The sequence below is a fragment of the Pristis pectinata genome, chromosome 18, assembly GCF_009764475.1.
Source record: "Pristis pectinata isolate sPriPec2 chromosome 18, sPriPec2.1.pri, whole genome shotgun sequence".
NCBI lineage: Eukaryota > Metazoa > Chordata > Chondrichthyes > Rhinopristiformes > Pristidae > Pristis > Pristis pectinata.
Genome location: NC_067422.1, coordinates 29,566,763 through 29,589,050, shown reverse-complemented (window position 1 = coordinate 29,589,050; position 22,288 = coordinate 29,566,763). Strand labels below are relative to the sequence as shown.

Here is a 22,288-nt window from a genome sequence, read left to right as displayed (position 1 = left end):
GATTTGTTCCTACAAACGAGAATAGACTGGGAATTTGTAAAAAGCTGCATGACTTCTCTCTTCAATACGTGTAATGTTATCTCAGCATATACCTATTCAGTACACTTATAAATAAGGAACACAAATAGCATGGCTAATACAGAGACTACCAGGGAAAACATCATTCCAACTCAAACATCATCCAGCTCTGGATATCCTGGGTAACACCATGGGAAATCAGTTTAATTGTTTTATGAAATAAAAACAGAAAATGCCAAAAATCTTAGCAAGTCAGGCAGCATCCATGGAAAGAAAAACAAAGTTAATGTTTCACATCTGAGACCCTCCTTCAGAACTAGTTATGGGTTCTTCTGAAGGATCTTGGACCTGAACCCATTTCTCTGCACAGGTGCCACCTGACCTAATGAGTACTTCCAATATTTTCTACTTTTATTTCACTTTTCTGGCATCTGCATCTTTCTGATTTTATATGTTTAAATATTTTATCAATATTCATATTATTATGATCCCTTATGTTGCATTTATTTTCTTAAAAATGCTCTCTTTCCTCATCAGTACATCGATGACATGCTTCCACCTGAGTCTCCCTACCTGTACGGTCTCCATCCCAATGCAGAGATCGGGTTTCTCACGCTAACCTCAGAAAAGCTCTTCCGCACAGTGCTGGAAATGCAGCCCAGGGACAGCAGTGGTGGAGAGGGTGGAGGTATTACACGAGAAGAAAAGGTAAACTACTTGTTTAGAAAGCAAATTTGCTGTTTCCAAAGATCCATGGTGATTATTGTTTCCAGCATATTGTAGTTCGGATGCAAACAAAATTTGTTATTCGTTCAATCCCATTTTTAATGAAGTAATGGATATAACTGGGGGTTATGTAGTGTCATTTACTGATAAACTAATTTACAGGTGTCTGAAGACAAAGAGCAGGTTGGTGTTACCAACCACTATTATGCTGATGAACAGACCCTCAGAAAGGAAATGTAAGCTTGGAGATCAACTTGATGATCAGATGTTTTGCTCCACCAATTCTCTTGTACCTCAGTCCCTCATCCACACCCAAGATCACATTGCTTTTGCATTGTTTGTTCTTATATTCAGTCTTCATTGAGCTTTAACGTTTCCATTGGGAAAGCTGGCTAATGGCTTAGAAATTGGGTTATGTAGCGCTAAAACCTTAATTTCTTCCATCATCAACTCCCGCTTATTAACTCTGATCACCTGTTGGGCCTCCACCTTCCATAGATTTCAGCTCCTACAAATTTCTGCTAGGCAGATCCTACTTCACACTAGCACCTCCTTGCCTACTTCACAGTCTCCCAAAGCACCACATATAAAATTTTCATCTTTGTGCTCATATCCACCCATGGCATCAACCTACCCTATCTTTGTTATTTCATCTAGCCCGACAGTTTTGTTACTCCCCCACTTCTTTGACTATTTCTTGTGGATCATCCCATCTATTTTACACATCATGCCAAGGATGCCTTCAAATATCTTGGTTCAATTCTCTTGAATGCCATCCCTCAACCCTTTTACTTTTACATCAACTTCTCTTTCTTTGAGACATCCATAACATCCATCTCATAAGAACATGCATTTAGTTGGTCTCATTCACCTCCTCCTTCAGTATTTTTTTTATCTTGTACCTCTGCCAAATGATTTAGTACATTTTTTTGTCCATGTTAATGGCAGGATTTAAATCTACATTGTTATTGTAATAGGGGAGAGAAAAACTCTGAGGGAAGGACCCAATATCAATGGTTAAATTAAAAAAGAAAGGAGAAAGCATATCATTGCACAAAATTGAGTGGCAGGTCGGAAGACTATAAAATAAATCAAAAATGACTAAAAGGTTAATAAGGAAGGAAAAATTAAAGTATGAGATGAAGCTAGCCAGAAATATAAAAGACACAGATATTAAGTGTTTTTATAGATATTTTAAAAATAAGTTAACAAAGTGACTGAAAATAAAAGAAATATATAGAAAGATCACAAAGTGAATGTTGGTCCAATAGAAAGTAAGTCAAGGGAATTTTAATAATGGAAAACAAGGAGATGGCAGATGAATTAAACAGGCATTTTGCATCAGTCTTTAGAGTTGACAAATAATATCCCAAATAAACTGTAAATCAGGAATTGGAAGCGAGAGAGGAACTCGGGGGAAAATTACAGGTGAGACTGAGAAATTGATGGAACTATGGGCTAACAAGTTCTGATGTATTTCAAGCTAAGATGTTAAATGAAGAGGTTAATGAGAAAGTTGATGTGATGTGTTTTCATTTTCCAAACTTTCTTTGATTTGAGGAATGTGTTATTAGACTGGAAGGTAGCAAATGTAATTTCTTCATTCAAAAAGGAAGGGTGAAAGAAAACAGCAAACTACAGGCCAATTATTTTATCATCTGGCCGAGGATAAATGTTAGAAGCTATTATTAAAGATGTTAAATCAGAGAATTTAGAAAAAATCAAGATAATCAGATGAAGTCAACGTGGTTTTGCAGAAGGGAAATAGTACTCACCCAATTTATTGGAGTTCTTTGAAGAAGTAAACTACTGTAGATATTGGATAACCAGTGATTTACTATACTTAGATTTTCAGAAGACATTTGGTAAGATCCAGCTCAAAGACTATTGTGGAAAATAACATTTCGTCAAGGATAGATAATTGGCTGGCTGACAGAAAACAGAGAGTACTCATAAATGAGTCTTCTTCTGGTTGACAAGATGTGACGGAGGGACTGTTGCTGGATCCTTAACTTCTTACAATTTGTGTAAATGAAGGTGACACAGGCAGGGTTGCTAAATTTACTGATAACACAAAGGTAAGTCAGAAAATAAGTTGTGAATAAAATATAAAGAGGTTACAAAGGGATGTAGATAGGTTAGCTGAGCAGGCAAAGATCTAGCAAATGGAATATAATGTAAGAAAATGTAAAATTGGCCATTTTGGCAGGAAAAAAGGGATAATTTTACATTATCCAGATGCTGACAACAAATTGCAGGTATAAAAAGGTAACAGGATGTTATTGTTCACTACTAGGTAAATTAGATAGAAAAATAGGGAGGTTTTGCTTCAGTATAAAAAGGCAGCAGTAAGACCATAACTTAATACTTTGGGCAGTATTGGTCTCCTTATTTGAGGAAGGATGTTAATGTATTGGAAACAGCTTGGAGAAGGTTTCCTAGACCAATACCTGGAATGGTGGGTGGATTGCCTTATAAGGAAATGTTGGATATGCCAGGCTTATTTCCACCAGCTTAGAAGAGTGAGAGGGGTCCTGATTAAAACAAAGAAGGTCTTCAGAGATTTTGATAGAACACATGTGCAGAAGATGTCTCCTCTTGTGGGAGAATCTAGAATTAGGAATTATTTAAAAGATTTGACTCTAATGACACAGGTTCCTATATTTCCAGGCAGATGAGGTGTCCTCTTCCAGATCTCGGAAACTCCTTCAGGTTCATTGCCTCAGTGGGTGTGATCGATAAGGTACAATGCAGAACAGACATAGTATGCAGTTCCTCTGCTGTGCCCCAGAGGTGCTGTAATTAAGGGAGAGCACTGAGAGCAAGTGATCTACTTCAATTACAGCAATGAAATCGCTGTAGAGGATTGCTGATGTAGTTAGTGTGGCTGAGCAGAGGGGATGAGAGAGGGAGAGAGCAATAATAAGCCTATGGCATACAGCTTGAACATTCTGTCAAACTTGATCATGTTTACGTTACACCAAAACCTGAATCATTCACTGTGTGATGAATCAGTAAGATAATGTAATTTGGGGTTCAGGTGGAAAATGAATGATAGTTAAGGTCTGAAGCGAGATCATCAGAGGATGATGCCAGGTTAATTTACTGAAAGGAATTATGAAATTATGTGCAAATTGTACTGTAATAATTCAGCATTGCTGAAGCTGAATGCCTGGCTAAATGTCATGGCTGTTGTTGCAACTTTCTGTGTGAAAATTGGCTGCCACTTTCCATGATTAACAGCAGTGATTACTCTTCCAAGGTACGTCTTGATCTGTTGAGCATTTTGGTACACGCTGAGGACATGAAAGGTGCAATGTTTCAATTTACCAAGCAGAGACCTTGAGTTAAACCTCAAGATAGTGTAGCGGTTAGTGTAATGCTGTTACAGCGCCAGTGACCCGGGTTCAATCCCAGCCGCTGTCTGTAAGGAATTTGTACGTTCTTCCCGTATCTGCATGGGTTTCCTCCGGGTGCTCCGGTTTCCTCCCACATTCCAAAGACGTGCGGGTTAGGAAGTTGTGGGCATGCTATGTTGGCGCTGGAAGCGTGGTGACACTTGTGGGCTGCCCCCAGAACACTAAGCAAAAAATGCATTTCACTGTGTGTTTTGATGTACACGTGACTAATAAAGAAATCTTATCTTATCTCATCTTAACATGAGACTAGTCAATCCAGTCCTGCATGCGAATAATGTCTTAGAACTATCACAGAAGCTGAGCGCTCTGAAAACAGATCACCTGTGGACAGGATTCCAACTGAGGGCCTGATGCTTGATCCCTACACAGTAGATCATTAATTGACTGGAGAAAATTCCAGATCTCTGTATAGTGTTTGGCCAATGTTAACCTATGGTCCATATCATTGATTCACCACGTATAGAAACATAGAAAATAGGAGCAGGATTAGATCATTTGGCTCTTCAGGCCCACCATTCAACATGATCATGGCTAATCATCCAGTCCAGTGCCCTGTTCCTGCCTTCTCCGCACATCCCTTGACCCCTTGGGCATTAAGAAATAAATCTACCTCCTTGAATATATAGTAATAATTTAATTCATCACATTCTCAGTGAAGGAATTTCTCTTAGATATTCGTGTTTTTTAGACATTTATTTATCAGTCACATATACATCGAAACACACAGTGAAATGCATCTTTTTGTGTTACTGAGAATGTGCTGGAGGCAGCCTGTAAGTGTCGCCACTCTTCCAGCGCCAACATAGCATGCCCACAACTCCTAACCTATACGTCTTTGGAATGTGGGAGGTAACCAGAGGAAACCCACGCAGACACGAGGAGAACGTACAAACTCCTTACAGACAGCGGCAGAAATGAACCCGGGTCACTGGCACTGTAATAACATTATACTAACCGTTACACTACCGTGCTGCCCATCTATGCTACCCAGTTCTAACTGGTATACCCTGTAACCTCTGGTTCTGGACTTTCAAGCCATTGAGAACATCTTCCCTGTATCTAGTATATCTAGTCCTGTTAAGATGTTATAGGCTTCTGTGAGATCCTTTCTCATTCCCCCATACTGCAGTGAGTATATGCCTAACCTACCAAAACTGTTTTCATACATCAGTCCTGCCACCCCATGAATTAGTCCCGTAAATCTTTGCTGCACTCTCTCCAAGATAGATTCAGATGGAGACCAAAATGGCACACAAAATTGCAAATGGGGTTTCAACAAGGCCAAGTACAGCTATACAAGATATCCTTGTCCCAGTACTCAAATCCTCTTGTAACGAAGGCTGACATATCATTTGCCTTCCTACCTGTCTGTTGTACTTGAACATCTGATTTCAGCAATTGGGGTACAAAGACACCCAGGTCTCATTGCATCTTCCTTTTTCCCAATCTATCACCTCTCAGATAATAATCTATTATCTTGCTTTTAGAACCAAACTGAATAACCTCTAATTTATCCACGTTAAACAGCATCAGCTATACATTTGTCCACTCACCCAACTTGTCTAAATCAGACCAGACCCTCATTGTATCCTCCTCACAGCTCACACTACCCCCTTGCTTTTTGTCATCTGCAAGTTTGGAGATGTTAATTCAGTTCCCTCATTCAAGTCAGTGATGTACACTTTGAATAGCTGGGGCCCAAGCACTGACCCTTACTAGTCATTACTGCCACCTGGAATAAGGCCCATTTATTCCTACTCTCTGTTTCCTGTTTGTCGACAAATTCTCAGACTATGTCAGTATATTAACCCCAATTCCATGTGCTTTAATTTTTCACACTGCTCTTATGTGGGATCTTATTTAAAAAAAAACTTCTGGAAGTCCAAATTCATCACAAACATTGCTTCTCACTTATTCTCCTAGTTACAACCTCTACACTCATGAATGTGTGGCTAAGCACAGCTGAAACACCATCTACAAATTCACAGATGACACCATTATTGTTGGTAGAATCTCAGATGGTGACGAGGAGGTGTACAGGAGTGAGATAGATCGGCTGGTTGAGTGGTGGTCGCAACAGTAACCTCGCACTCAACGTCAGTAAGACCAAGAAATTGATTGTGGACTTTAGGAAAGGGAAGTCGGGAGAACACACACCAGTCCTCATTGAGGGGTCGGCGGTGGAAAGGGTGAGCAGCTTCAAGTTCCTGGGCATCAACATATCAAGGATCTATCCTGGGCCCAACACATTGATGCAATCATGAAGAAGGTAAACCAGCAGCACTACTTTGTTAGGAGTTTGAGGAGAATTGGTATGTCACCAAAGACTCCTACAGGTTTCTACAGATGTACTCTGGAGAGCATTCTGACTGGTTACATCACAGCCTGGTATGGAGGCTCCAATGCACAGGATCGCAAGAGGCTGCAGAGGGTTGTAGACTCAGCCAGCTCCATCACAGGCACAACCCTCCCCACCATCAAGGACATGTTCAAGAGGCAGTGCTTCAAAAAGACGGCATCCATCACTCAGGATCCTCACCATCTGGGACATACCCTCTTCTCATTACTACCGTCAGCGAGGAGGTACAGGAGCCTGAAGACCCACACTCAATGATTCAGAAACAGCTTCTTTTCCTCTGCCATCAGATTTCTCAATAGTCCATTAACCCATGAACAATACTTCATTGTTCCTTTTTTTTGCACTATTTATTTATTTTTGTAATTTATAGTAATTTTATGTCTTTGCATTTGTACTGCTGTGCAAAACAACAAATTTCACATCATCTAAGTCAGTGATAATAAATCTGATTCTGAAATCTCCAATAGATTTGTCAAATATGATTTCCCTTTCATATGACTGTGCTAACTTTGTCCAGTCTTCTTAATGCTTTTTCAATGTTCCATTATTGTATCTGTTATAATAGATTCTATCATTTATTCAAATGTCTGACATTGTTTACTGATCTATAATTTCAATATTTTTTTACCTTTTTCACCTTTTTTTTAAAATTGTGGGTTTACATTAGCCAGCCTTCAATCTATAGGAACTGCTGCAGATACCTGTTAGAAGCTGAGGGTCAGCCCACACATCCAGAAAAAGTAAATGCAAGCTGTCAGGTGCTGTGAAGAGCAAGACTGGGCAGCAGGCCAGGTCCAGTACAAACTAGCCCACTGACTCATACATTGCAGCTGCTTTTGAAATAGCCAATAATCCTATTGTTATGGGTCAGCATTAAATGAAGAGGAGAAAGTGGATCACCTTTGAAGCAGTAAATCCCAGTAGTGTCAGCAAAGCCAAAGTCCTGCCCCGTAATTCAGTGAACCAGAGCTCAAGGTTGTGGAGTTTTTTCACAGCTCTCCTTCCCAACCTCTGACATTGCAGGTAAAGGCTACTTTGGATGAGATAATGGAGAAGTTACCAGATGAGTTTAACATCCCAGAACTGATGAGCAAGGCAGAGGAACGGACACCTTACATCCTGGTGGCTTTTCAGGAGTGCGAGCGAATGAATATTCTTACATCAGAGATCAAACGCTCACTTAAGGAGCTGGATTTGGGACAGAAGGTACAGTATGTTTTGAAACAACCCAATGTTTAATGACTGGAGGAGGAAAAGGAGAAAAAGACTGATGAAAATTAAAGATTTCCTTAGTCTTAGTAAGACTTGAATTACTAAATAGTGCTTTGCTTCTTCCACATTAATTTGAGCATGGAGTTAGAGTCTTAGATTTTCTTTTTTGAAGTTTTCATTTCTGAATGTCCAGCACTTAAGTCTAATAATACCTGGAATGGGCTTTAGGTGTGGGAGTATTAGGCTGAAACTCATTCTTAATATGCAAGTGATGCGTGCATTACCGGGGTGTGGTGTTGCATTCCAAGAAAACCATCTGTATCCCGATTTTCCATAACACGAAACCACATCTTCTGTACATGTATCAAGGAACGCGAGTTGAAAATATATTTAAAAAATTGTGTTTATTTACTTTTTCTCCCTCCACCTAAATTCCATGAGAGCAAATTTTATTCTGTATCTCAATTTTTTGGGTGGTGATTTGTGAATTCTGTAAGGGCAAATATCCATTTTCGAATGGCAGTAACACGGGGAGTCACCTGTACTTTTATCTGGGGAAAAAAAATATTTTGCCAGAAACACAATGGGTCACATTTTACTAACATGTGGACACAATCCACAAAGTCAAATCAAACCTGCACTTACCCGCTCTTGATGTGGAGGGCCCATCTTAGTGACCCCAGCGACCCAAATTCCAGTGACACAGCCTTAGCAGCAAAAAAAGTCTCCAAAGATGCAGTGAAGAAGTCCCACCCCTTGGAACTTTGCCAGCTAGCCAAACATCATCTCCAATTTAGCCAGGTCTCAAAGCTGTAAGAGATTATCAATGCTTCTGACATTCAAAGACATATAAACATTATTAAAAATGCAGTTAATAAGGTAAAAAAAAAGCTAAAAAAAATACCCAACCAAGCATAAATAATTAAAAACAGTAAACTAAACCAAAATAAATAAAAAGGAAACATGGCTCCCACTTTGTTTTCCTAACCCCAGCACCACAATCTCCATTGAAATCAATGGAGTCACAGATCCTGCATCAGATCTGAGATCCACTAGGTGATTGTCCCCAGCCTAAATGTGGAGGAATCTCAGCAAGATGAAGCTCCACTACTGGAGTCCATGTGAATCCAGTAGCAGTGCGTGTTCAGATTTTTTTTCAGTACATTCCAGACTTCTGCATTTGATGACACATGCTCATAAGTCTCAGACTTGCTTCCATTTAGATGGTAAGGGCTGATGGCTCATTTAGGAGCCACCATTTACCAACAAGATTGAGGCCTGTAGATCATTTAAGATGCACGGAGCTGCTTTTGGACTCCAGCTAGGCAGAACCACATGTGTATTGTTTTGCTCTGCCTGGCTGGGGCTTGAAGCGTCCTGTTTATGAGGCAACTCCACACTAGTCCTTGTACTAAGAGGAACAGATCGAAACATAAATATTTGGAGAATGCATAGGCTGAATTGTAGAACAACAGAGGTGCATGATAGGCAACTGATCAAGTCTTCCGTTGTAGGCTGTCATTCAAAGTGAAAATTATCTGCCTACAGCTTGAATACAATGCATGATATTCCGTAACATCGGAGTGTAAGATGATGGAGCAAGAATTCAGCTTTTCAGTCCTGCAAGGCCACTCGTTGAGATCATGGCTGATGATTAGCTGATCCATTTTCCACTGCTATCCACATAATCCCTGATTCCCTTAATCAATCTCTGTTTGGAAAGAACTCAGTAAATGAGCTTCTGTAAGGTAGAGATTTCCAAAAATTTACCATACTTTGCTTGAAAAAAAATCCTCTTATCTCTATTCTAAATGGCATACCCCTTGTTCGTAGAATGTGACCCACTGTATCAGATTCCTCAGCCAGAAAATCATCCCTGCATCCTCCTTATGGAGCAATGTAAGAATCTTGTAAGCTTCAATGAGATCGCATCTCATTCTTCTAATCTCGAGAAACCATAAGCTTACTTTACTTAATCTCTCATATGGAAAACCTGCCATCCTAAAAACCACTTTGGTGAATCTTCTTCACATTCTCTATTGGAAGTATAGTCTTTTTTTTAGTTAATACCAAACCTGTATACAACATGTCAGGCATGGCCTCATAAAGGCCCCATGTTATGCAGCGATGCAGAAGTAAAAGAATATACTGCTGGATAGCTGAAGGACCATGCACAAGGGTCCACACTGTTTTAATTTGAAAATGTATTACTTCTTTCTAAATCACAGCATCCAAGCAGAAGTGAGGTTTCAGACTTCAACCTCATGGAACCCATGTGTTTTCTGTTAAGTTGAAGCTCACAGCACACATCAGCTGATGTGAGTAGTTAGGTACCACGTGTAGGTTTTTTTTTCCCTTAATGCAGTAAGATTTGTACTTCATAGAAAGGTACCTAGTCCACTTTATTCCTTTCCCTTCAATATTACAAATGAGAAGACTTCACCTTACCTTCCCCCAAGCACAGTATTTAATGCAAGCCAACAAGATTTAATATTTCACAGTTTGCTCAGATATCCAAAATAAATTTCATAATCCTTAATAAAACATAAAAAACAATTTCAAACATCATTGCAGTTCTTGAGCCAAACTTTAAGAAGAATACAGTGCAGATAAATGTGAACCTGATGTAAACATATTGAGCAAATACTATCATGACATTTCTCCTTAACTTTGCTTATTTTACCTAGGGAGAACTGACTATGACTAGTGACATGGAGAACCTGCAAAATGCTATCTTCTTTGATCAAGTACCAGATTCTTGGAATAAACGAGCCTACCCATCAATGGCTGGGCTAGCCAACTGGTTTGTTGACCTCCTTAGTCGTATTAAGGAACTGGAAACCTGGACATCTGATTTTGCCCTCCCTTCTGCAGTGTGGTTGGCTGGCTTTTTCAATCCTCAATCTTTCCTCACAGCCATCATGCAGTCTATGGCACGGAAGAATGAGTGGCCTTTAGACAAGATGTGTCTTCAGTGTGATGTTACCAAGAAAAACCGTGAGGATTGTAGCAGTCCTCCTCGTGAAGGTGCCTATGTACATGGCCTGTTTATGGAGGGAGCCCGTTGGGACTCACAGGTACTCAACAGAATTTCTCTCTATGCTTCTAATTAAATATTTAAAATCTTCACTGTTTTTCTCAATGGTTTAATAACTATGCCCCTATTATTTAGAAGTTCAGACCCTGTTTAACTAAAGCAATGGAGATCTCTTTGCATATAGGTATAGGTTGATTGAGTACACAGGAACTATAATAGGAATTGATTTAAAAGTAGCAACATTGCTTCTGGCCATTTTAATATAGGTGCACAGTTCTGAATTTCTTTAGGTTCATCCAAAGCCCATATTGTGGAAGGTTACTGCAATGTAAATATAAATTTTATTTATGCTTATTTCTCATTTTGCTACATAGAGGAATTGAAAAAATTAGACCAAATCGTGAGATGTTTAAATTGTTTCTTGGGGAGATTGTTTTCTGCACTGCTTGGCATTATTGCAATGCATATCACAGCATTCTTTCTAAAATTCTCAGTTCCATTCATACTGTCGTAATGCAATGTGATAATGCTGGTTCTTGTGACACTTACTCAATATTTATCGTAGTTTATACCTTTTAGCAATTTGCTACTGGATATAAATAAACAAAACGGATTGAAAATCTCGCAGAAGTCAGCAAACAAAATTAATTCTCCAGCTATCTATTGGGTTCCAACTTACCCTCCACTGTTAAGTTATTGATCGCAAACTTAATTGGAACAATAGTATAAAAACTTGCTGCAAGAATAGAAAAGATGCCGGGTATCCTGCAGTGAGTGACTGCAGAACACCTTTTCCACCATGTACAAAATACAAATCAGGAGTTGTGATGGAATAGTTCCCACTTACCTGGTTGAGTGTAGCTCCAATAGCACCGATAGCTTAATATAAGTCGCAGCAAAGCAGCCATTAGATATGCACTTCATCCACCATCTCCTTCAAAACTCAGCAAGATTTCTTTGTCAGCACCGACAAAACCTTTGACTACTACCACCTAAGAGAATAGGGCAGAAGACAAGTAAAAATTGCACTACTTTCAAGTCACACAGAAATTAATCCCTAACAGGGTGGTGAAAAAGGTGTTTAACATGCTGGCCTTCATCAGTCAGGGCACTGAGTGTAGTTGTTGGGACAAAATGTTGCAATTGTATAAGTCAGTGGTGAGGCCACACTTGGAATACTATGTACAGTTTTGGTCGCCTTATTATAGAAAAGACATGGTTAAGCTGGCAAGAGTGCAGAAAAGATTTACAAGGACTAGCGGGCCTGAGTTACAGTGAGGGGCAACCTTATAGAAATGTTCAAAAATTATGAGAGGCATCGATAAGGTGGATGGTAACAGTCTTTTCCCCAGGGTAGGGGAGTCCAAAACTAGGAGGTATAGGTTTGGGGTGAGAGGGGGAAAGATTCAAAAGGGACCTGAGGGACAACTTTCTCCACACAGAGGGTGGTGAGCATATGAAATGAGCTGCCAGGGGAAGTGGTTAAGGCAGGTGCAATAGGGTCATTGAAGAAGCATTTGGAGGTGGGGCTAAGAGAAATATAGGCTGAACGCAGGAAATTGGGACTAGTTAGGTGGCCACTGTGGTTGGACCGTAGCGCCTGTATCCAAACTGTATTATTCTATGACTCTAGCAGCACTCTGGGTGTCTCCCCAAGCATATGGACTGCAGGGGTTCAAGAATGTGGCTTATGCTACTTTCCTAAGGGAAATTAGTGATGGGGAATAAATTCTTATCTTGCCAGTGATGCTCACGTACCAGGAACTAATTGGAAAACAAAGGCTACTTGCATTGTATTCTAAACTTTTTTCTTGTCAGTTGTGGGATGAATATATACTTGCAGTGTGATAATTTATTGACTAGCTAGTTTAATGCATCAATTGTTCATGTGATACAAGCAAATGTTTCAGACGTGTGCCTGAATTGCAGTGTGTGTAACATATTTGTGAAGTTTTTTTAATGGACAAGATAGTTGACATGATTTCAAATTTTCATCCATATGATGCATTATTTAGATCATAACCTACTACTCTGAACACCTTTTGAGTAATGAGAGTTCAATCAATAAATATGCCAGTTTGAATCTTGCCTTGCATAATGAGATTGGGTTAATTAGTAATCACATCTAATAAGGGATCATCTTAGTAAAGTAATCACAATATAATAGAATATTAATTTGCGTTTGAGTGTGACACATTTTGGTCAGAAATTAAATTTAAGTAGAGCCAATTACACTGTTATTGCTGCTGGATCCCAGGTTTGATCTTGACCTTGAGTACTGTCCATGCAGAGTTTGCACATTCTCTCTCATGGATTTCCTCAAGGTTTCCTGGTACCCTCCTATAACCCAAAGACATGCACGTAGGTTAATTGTCTATTGTAAATTACCCTTGGCAAAAATAATCAAAAGTGGAGTTGATGAGCTTGTGTTCAAGAGAATAAATTGCAGAGGTACAAGAAAATAAGGAAAGAGGAAATGGGACAAATGGAATTGTTCCCCTGGGAGCAGGCATAGAGCAGTTGGACTGAATGGCCTCATTCTCTCTGTGTGTGTGTGTGTGTGTGTGTGTGTGTTGTGAGAAGTATAATATTGTTATGAAGGGCAAGTTGGTTAATGATGATTAGAAAAGAAAAAGGTTTGCTAGTAAACAAGTAAAAATATTCAAACGAATATTCCATAAATCTCAAGAAATGTGCATTCTATTAAAAATATAAAAACTGATCCAAATATCATTAACCAAACAGAACTGTATTAAAAGCAACTGAGGGTGAGCTGGGAGAGGTTTAGCACACTGCAACAGAAGACCATAATGAGATGGACAGAACATGGAGTATGAAAGCAAATCGTTAAAACAAAAAAGGGCTTTTCTGCCTGTGTAACAAGGGATTAGCTACAGTAACAGAAGGAATTTTAATGGTAAATAAAAAAAATTGCTATGCCCCTGAACAAATATTTTGTATATGACTTCATTGTAAAAGGCAAAATAATGCATCAAAAATAGTGGGGAACTGAAAGCATCGCAAATGAAAAGAGCTTAAGTAATTAAGATTAGTAAGAGAGTACTGGAGTTAGATGGATGGAGTGATAGATAGAGATAAAGAAAATTAGTTGGAAATTGTGAGAATTTATAATTAACGACTTGGTCACAAGATACATTGTGGCATCATTAACTTGGTTTTATAAAAGGGAATTCATTTTGACAGACCTAATAAGAATATTTTTTGGATGTAACCAGCAGGGTACATAAAGGAGAGCCAGTAGATGTATTACCTTTGCATTTTCAAAAGGCATTTGATGATGCAACATATGTTGGTACAGAAAATAAGGGCTCATGGTGTTGGTTAATATATTCATAATGATAGAGGATTGGTTAGATGAGAGAAAGCAGAGTGAGAATAGCTTAATATCAGTGGCAGTTCTGCCTTAATATAAAATTCTATCACATCTTACTAGATGGACACTTTTGCTTCCATGAGCCCTTAGTGTGAGATTACTAATTAACTCCTTTTCTTTCAACACAAATGTTTTCTGGCCTACTGAATACTTTCAGGATTTTTGTTTTTATTTGGAAATAATTGGGTCATTTTCAGTTTGGCAGATTGTTACTGGTGGGGTGCCACAAAGATCAGCTATTTACAATTTATATAATGACCTAGATGTAATGACAGAATATAAACGCTCCCAGCAATACAAATATGGATGGGAAAATGAGCTGTAGGGAGGATACAAAGTGGCTGCAGATTAAATAACTGGGCAAGAATATGAAGTGTAAAAAATATGAGATTATTGATTTTGATATCATGAACAATAAACACTTATTTGCAATTGTAAGGAACTAGTAAATGTTGGTGTGCAACAATGATCTGAGAGTGCTGATTCACAAAATGCAGAATGTGAATAAGGAACAAATAAAAAACTGAGCAATTGTACAACTCTTTTGGCGAGAACAATCCAACTCAATTGCTCTGTGAGAAAACTACATCAAGTCCTCCTTGAGACAACTTTTTTGGTCTCCAGGCTCAAGGAGGACTTAATGTAGTTTTGTCACAGAGCAATTGAGTTGGATTGCCCAATACTTACTGGAGTTTAGATGAATGAAAGGTGATCACTTTAAAACATAAGATTCTAAGAGGGATTGACAAAGTAGATCCTATTTCTTCTGGCAAAAGACTGTCAAACAAGAGGACATAGACTAAGAGAGTTGTGAATCTTTAGCATTATCTTCCCTTTATGGTTGTGAGTGTTGTGTTATTATGTAGTTATAATAAAGAACTACAGTTGCCAGTATGCAGTGCAAGGGGTCACATGGGGGAACAGGAAGTGGCTCTAAAAAGAGAGGGAAAGCAAGCCAGTCTGCTGTTGGTTAATAAAAATGTTCAGATGTTAAACCCACACAAAGTTTCTCTCTTGATGAAGAACAAACATAACAGATGCTTAGGCAAAGATCAATAATGTTTGGACACCAAAGGAACTGAGGGACTTAAGGCTCCAGTGGGTAGTTGGCTTTGAGGTAAAGAATAAGACTTGATCTTACTGAATGATCAAGCAGGCTTGAAGAGCCAGAAGGCCTTCTCCTACAATAGGTTCTTATGTGCTTAAGCCAAAGTCACCACCTAAATCTTAAATAGAAATAGAGTGTAGAGCGTAAAGAAGTCTAGGGAGGGAAGGTCGAGGGTTGATGGTAAATGTGCTCCTAAATAGTACAGAACACAGGAATATAAAGAAGAATTTCGGGCCACATCATGACATGTGTAACTGATACCAAATAGTCAAGGGAGTGTTCAAGACACGGCTGTGGGCTGTTTTAATTGGAGATGCATTCAAGGGTAATTTAAGATGCAGTAACTTGATGTTAGATTTGGTTTCAGAGCAGGGCATCTGCCCAACTCTCCAAATCAGCCATTGAACCATTTCCTTGATTTGGGAGTTACCAGTTCCTGTGGAGAATCCCACAGCTATGGGAAAGCCTGGTAATAAAAAGGGTAGAATGGGAATACTACTTCTGTGGTCCCAGAACAGGTACTAGTAGAGGCATCTCAGAAATCAGAAATGATGTACCACAGAATTTTAGCCAAGGTTATGGATTTCATCAGGGCATTCCTGAAACCAAAGTAGGGAGACGAGGTCACTCCTCCAAATTACAGAACACATGAGTGTGGTCAGCACTACTTTGAACATTATGTGGTGCTAACAGAGGCAGGCAGAGGAGGTAAATCATTGGTCACTTTGACCCTCTCCCTGCCCTACCACTTCAACCAATGGTTGTCCTGGTATAGGCAAGAGTAGTGAGGATGAGTTAGGCATTGTTAGTGGCATTAAGCATTTTGCTTTGTAAAGAGGTTGCACTCCACACTGACCTTGACATGATCCTTGAGCTTAGTGGTAGTCTATTATGGTTCACTTTGGAATCTTGTTTGACTTTAACAACCAGTTCGAACTTTGTAAGTGTAAAGCTGACTACATTCTTCACAGGTTGAATCTGCCAGGAGTATCTGCAGTAAATGGGAAGAGTTTAAAGGATTTTGTTGCAGATTTGATTTGTGACAGAGTGCTGGTGCTACTCAGTCTTCCTTACTCTATCATTTTTAAGCTTGAAGTGCAACAGTTGCTTCTCTATGACTGTATCCATTGAGGGAGTTGATTTTTCACTTCTTAATGTAACCCTGAGCATTTATTTCATGTTTAAACAATACACATTAAATGTGGAAGACTGCATATTTATAAAAATAAGTGGATGTTACTTGACATTCCATTCTCATTATCTCTACATAGCATTCAGCAACCAAAAGATTTTATTTATTCATTCTGCAGCATACAGATTAACTCAGTTCCTCTGAGGGATGTACTGTGGAATGTGATATTCGGGACCACTTAGCAAATAGCCTGCACAGCAACAGCAGCACTTCATATAGGGTATCATGTTAAATATTCATGTATATTGATAGAGCCTTGAATTGAAGCTTTCTTAAAAAAAATCACAGCTTAATAAGACAAAACAGCTTATTATGCAAAGAAATGCATGGTTTCTGCTCAGGGAATTAATATTCCCAACTCCAGGAACTATAGAGTTTACCTCTACAAATACAAACCTGACCTACTATTAGCCAGAAAGTGTTCTGTATAAAGATGGGACAGGAAGGTGGGAAAGTGATTCAGCATACAGTCAACAGTAGATGAAGCAGATTGGTGTAAAGTTATTAATACAAGCAATGTCCTTCCAGTCACTTTTTTTCTGTTTCTTTCCTTGGTCCAATTTACCCTGTTTAACTTACTTAAACAGAGGAATCTTCCTAGGTGAGGCCTCTTGATTAATGACTCCAATGCTTAAAACCATAACATTTGGATATCTTTTCCAGAGGCATCAGTAGATAGTATCAGATGGTTCTATTGTGAAAATTGGTCGAAGTAGTTATTAGTTTTTTGACATTGCCTATGAGACCAAAATATTTTATGTAAATCTAATTCCAGATATCATCATATTACATTATTCATTTATTGTTGAGCCTTCTTGCCAATCCTGGGGTTTTGAAAAATGTTTCCATCAATCAGTGTCTCATATCCTCATCTCAGGGCTGATAAAGCTCAATTAGAAGTAAAGGGAAAATCCTTTTCATTCTTCTCTAACAATATACCTTAACCCCAAGCTCAGGAAGCCATTCTGTACTACTTCAATGTGAACAATTCCCTTTTCCACTGTGACCAGCTGGGTGAAACATAAATTGACCCAAATGTTTATTGAGTTGAAGTATTGGAATTGGTTTATTATTGTCACTTGTACGGAGGTACAGTGAAAAACGTGTCTTGCATACCGTTTGTACAGATCAATTCATTACACAATGCATTGAGGTAGTACAGGGTAAAAACAATAACAGAATACAGAGTAAAGTGTCACAGCTACAGAGGAAGTGCAGTGCAGGTAGACAATAAGGTGCAAGATCATAACCAGGTAGATTGTGAGGTCAAGAGTCCATCTTATTATATAAGGGAGCCATTCAAAAGTCTTATCACCGGGGGATAGAAGCTGTCCTTGGGCCTGGTGGTATGTGCCCTCAGGCTGCTGTATCTTCTGCCTGATAGAGAGGAGAGAAGAGGGAATGACCCGGATGGGTGAGGTCTTTGATTATGCTGGCTGCTTCACCAAGGCACCAAGAGGTATAGACAGAGTCCATGGAGGGGAGACTGGTTTCTGTGATGCGCTGGGCTGTGTCCACAACTCTCTGCAGTTTCTTGTGGTCCTGAGCAGAGCAGTTGCCATACCAAGCCGTGATGCATCCAGATAGGATGCTTTCTATGGTGCATCAATAAAAGTTGGTGAGTTTCAAAGGGGACATGCCAAATTTCTTTAGCCTCCTGAGGAAGTAGAGGCGCTGGTGAACTTTCTTGGCCATGGCATCTATGTGGTTAGACTAGGACAGGCTATTGGTGATGTTCACTCCTAGGAACTTGAAGCTCTCAACCCTCTCGACCTCAGCACCATTGATGTAGACAGGTTCATGTACACTGCCCCCTTTCCTGAAGTCAATGACCAGCTCTTTTGTTTTGCTAACATTGAGGGAAAGTTTGTTGTCATGACACCATGTCACTAAGCTCTCTACCTCCTTCCTGTACTCTGACTCATTGTTATTTGAGATACAGCCCACTACGGTGGTATCATCTGCAAACTTGTAGCTGGAGTTAGAGCAGAATCTGGCCATGCCGTCTTGAGTATATAGGGAGTAGAGTAAAGGGCTGAGGATGCAGCCTTGTGGGGCACCAGTGATGAGAATAATCGTGCTGGAGGTGTTGCTGCCTATCCTCACTGATTGTGGTCTGTTGGTCCGAAAGTCAAGAATCCAGTTGCAGAGGGAGGTGTTGAGTCCCAGGTCTCGGAGTTTGGTGATGAGTTAGCTTGGAATTATAGTATTGAAGGTGGAGCTGTAGTCAATAAAAAATAGTCTAACAAGTGTGTCTTTACTGTCCAGATGCTCCAGAGATGAGTGTAGGGCCAGGGAGATGGCATCCACTGTATTCCTGTTTCGGCTGTATGTGAATTGCAGTGGGTCAAGGTTTTCGGGGAGGCTGGAGTTGATGCGTACCATGACCAGGCTCTCGAAGCACTTCATTATGGTGGATGTCAGAGCCAGAGGGTGGTGAATCTGTGGGATTGGTTGCCACAGGGGGCTGTGGAGGCCAAGCCATTGGGTGTATTTCAGGCAGAGATCGATAGGTTCTTGATTGGTAAGGGGGTTAAGGGTTACAGGGAGAAGGCAGGAGAATGGGGTTTAAAAAAAACAGCCACGTTTGAATGGTGGAGCAGACTCGATGGGCCCAATAGCCTAATTCTGCTCCTATATCTTATGGTCCTCTCCAATTTTAACTTGTTCCAATTAGTTAAAACCCAGACCATAAATGCAACATTGTTTTGTGTGATCCAGCTACATAAGAACATAATAGGAGAAAGAATAAGTCATCAGGCCTTTTGATCCTTTCATAAAGGTCATGGCTTATTTATCTCAACACCATTTTTTAGCACTATCCATATATTCCTTGATTTCCACAATGAACACAATGACCAAGCTTCCACGGCTGTCCAGGGTAGAGAGTGCCAAAGGGTCACTACCCTCTGAAGAATTTTCTCCTGAATGTCCTAAACAGCGAATCCCTTATTCTCAAACTGTCCCCTGTGCTTAGACTACTCAGCCAGGGGAAACATCCTTTCTGCTACCAGCCTGTCATGCCCTTTAAGTTTGGATGAGATTTTCTCTCATTCTTCTAAATTGTAATTAATCCAGTTCCAGTCTACTCACTCACTCTCGTGTGGCAAACCCACCATTCCTGTAAATGGAGTAAGCCTTCACTGCATTCCCTCTACAGCAAGTACATGCTTTCTTAGGTAGGACTGCAGTGTACGTGTTTGTGTGTAGTGGAGTACCGGTGCCAATTAAAGCACCAGGCAGCTTAATAGGAGGAAAGTAAATGAGATTATTGAGTATTTGTGCATTTCCCATTTTTTCCAGTATTCCCCCCATCTGCCATCTCATATTCTTCTCCATTGTTTCTTCCTGCTTCGATTGATTTCTGCAAGTCTTTTGGCTATGTACCTCAAAGCTCTTTCATGTTTAGTTTACCTGATGATAAGTGTACCCTAAGGCCTCACTGTGCCTGTGTTATGTTTTCACATTCTGATCTCAAGACAAGGCGTGACATTTGGCTTTGTCCTCTAAAGATTTTGTTCCCTTGTTCCTTCTCGGTGTTAAATGTTGCATGTTTAAAATGGGCCCAAAATACATTGAGGGAAAGGGAAAACAAGTCTGTACTCAGCTATCTCAATAGCAGTGTTTATGCTCCATGCCAGAATAACTCCAGTATTCAATTGCTTCCTTACATATGGATATTTATTTATAGATTTCCTACTTGTTACTGTTCTAGCAAAAGCTAGGTCTGTTATGTCTCCTTATCAGTGACTGGAAACTTATAAGCCACTCAGGAACAAAAGAGTCTCTTACATTTGAGTTCTCTGTCATGCTTTGTGAGAATTTAGTCTTAATTGAATGATATCCACAACATTCATTGGTGCAGCAGTTCTGGTGCCAGGCTGTAATTCCAGAGCTCCTTGCTGGGCTGTTGGTATAGTTGTGATTTCTGGAAGTTTGACCAATGCTTGATGTGCCTGCTATTAAATCTTCAAAACAACAACCCCTCCCTATGAATGCTGCCTGCAAGTTTGAAGACTTATTCTTCCAAAAGCTGCTGCTCAGCCACGTAAGCACTTTTGTATTTCCAACTCCTCTCAGCATAGTGCCTGCAGTTTGTCCAACTATTGACAGGACTGATTGAAACTATGATAAATAGTTGCTCACAGTCCACCTATGTTGGCTGTCTAGCCTGTGAACGCTGGAGATGCAATTTCTTTCACACTACTCCTGGCACAAGGTCCAGATCCAAACTGCATTGTTAGTTTCTAAACAATTTAAATATAGTTTGGCCGAGGAAGAGTATTTTCTGTATTTCTCAAATGTATTTTTTAATTAATTCTCTATGTGGATTCTCAAGGCTGTTTTATTTGTAACTAAACGATTCACTGCAATTTATAGATATTCCCTGTTTCTGTGGCTGTTAGGCCCTAGATAACATGTTAATGTGATCTGTAATCCTTTGCTTAATGCAACAATGCACTGATCACCTGCTGACCTGCATCCAAAGCACACTGTGATGCAGTACAACTGGTTGATGCAAGAGCAAAGTACTGCAAGTGCTGGATAAAGGTCATGTTGACCCTGACTTCATTATTTCAAATTAATTGCCGATTATGATTTGTGCTTTGTGCTAAAGAAAAGAAGTCAATCTTTCTTGTGAACATGTTGGGTAGTAAGTCTGTATTTCAACTCTACCGGTCAGAAGTTCAGGTCCACAAGCACCTGTCCTGTGGTTATTGGGGGCTCCTGCACACTGAGTTTACTTAACACTGTCAGACTTTACCACCCATCTCCTACCCTCACATTTACACCAATTTGAAATGAACCTTTGTAAGAGCTGTGAGAATCTTTACTTTAAACAGTGACACATCTTTAAGGTGAATTACACTACAACAGGACTGACTGGTACCTGCAGTGGTGCATATTTATGTAAATGAGATAAAGCAGGAAAATTCATCAGGATTTGTAAAAGATTTTCAAATATTTTGTTTGACTCTTATGAGACTGTGGTCATCTTCTCATCATTGTCTATCCTAAAAAAAATACTTATTAGTCATAATGGGTGTTGAGTGATTATCTAGCAGAATGGATTGCCTGCTCATCGTAAAGCACACCCAATTTTCACGTGCAGGGTTAAAACTAGTGACGTATCTGTTCTGTTAGGCAGTGAAGGTGAAAATCATTCCCAATAAATCTGCTTCTCAACCTCAGAGTGAAACCCCACTTACCTTCACAGATCAAAGAGATTCCCAACCACATCCTTTTGATCCGATCAGCTTCTGATTTACAGTATGTGACAAAGGTGGAGACCCATTGCCTTTCATCAAAACAACAGAGAAAATAATAACTAATATGAATGTATACAAAAACAGGGATACAGTTAGCAAGTGGAAGAGAGGAGTGGACAGTGAAGGTAGATATGATGAAAGTAAAGCTTTGTCAACAGGAACACCCTAAAATGCAGCTTTCTCAATGTTAAGTTTAATTTTCTTTTTATCCACCCAATTGATTAGCCAATTGTAATTTGTTGTATTAGATCTGACTTAAACCTCCCTGAGAGACAGTTGTGTGCCATTTTGAAAAAAATAATTATCCCAGTAGGTCACCTTTGGCATTAAAAAATGCTAAGATCACATCAAGGGAAGAACGGCTGACATTTATGGGACAGTTACTCATCTGGGATTGGTTGAAAGCTCTGCAGTTTGAATAATGAAGGCAATTTGAATGCAGCCTACATTGTATTAACATGGAACCTGCGTGTGTGTCAGCAGATTTTTCTGCAGTACATTATTGATTAGCTTCTTAACAATCTTGCTGCTACACAAATTTGTGTGGTATCAT

The 22,288-nt window shown here is 39.6% G+C and overlaps 1 protein-coding gene across 1 annotated transcript in view; it reads left to right on the top strand.

The window, feature by feature from the left end:
• LOC127580053 (dynein axonemal heavy chain 9-like) overlaps nucleotides 1-22,288 on the top strand; it is a 377,996-nt gene that overhangs the window by 339,442 nt on the left and 16,266 nt on the right. The window contains exons 66-68 of the mRNA XM_052033209.1: nucleotides 556-726; nucleotides 7,546-7,728; nucleotides 10,422-10,811. Of these exons, the coding sequence (XP_051889169.1) occupies nucleotides 556-726; nucleotides 7,546-7,728; nucleotides 10,422-10,811 (744 nt within the window). The remainder of the gene's footprint in view (nucleotides 1-555; nucleotides 727-7,545; nucleotides 7,729-10,421; nucleotides 10,812-22,288) is intronic.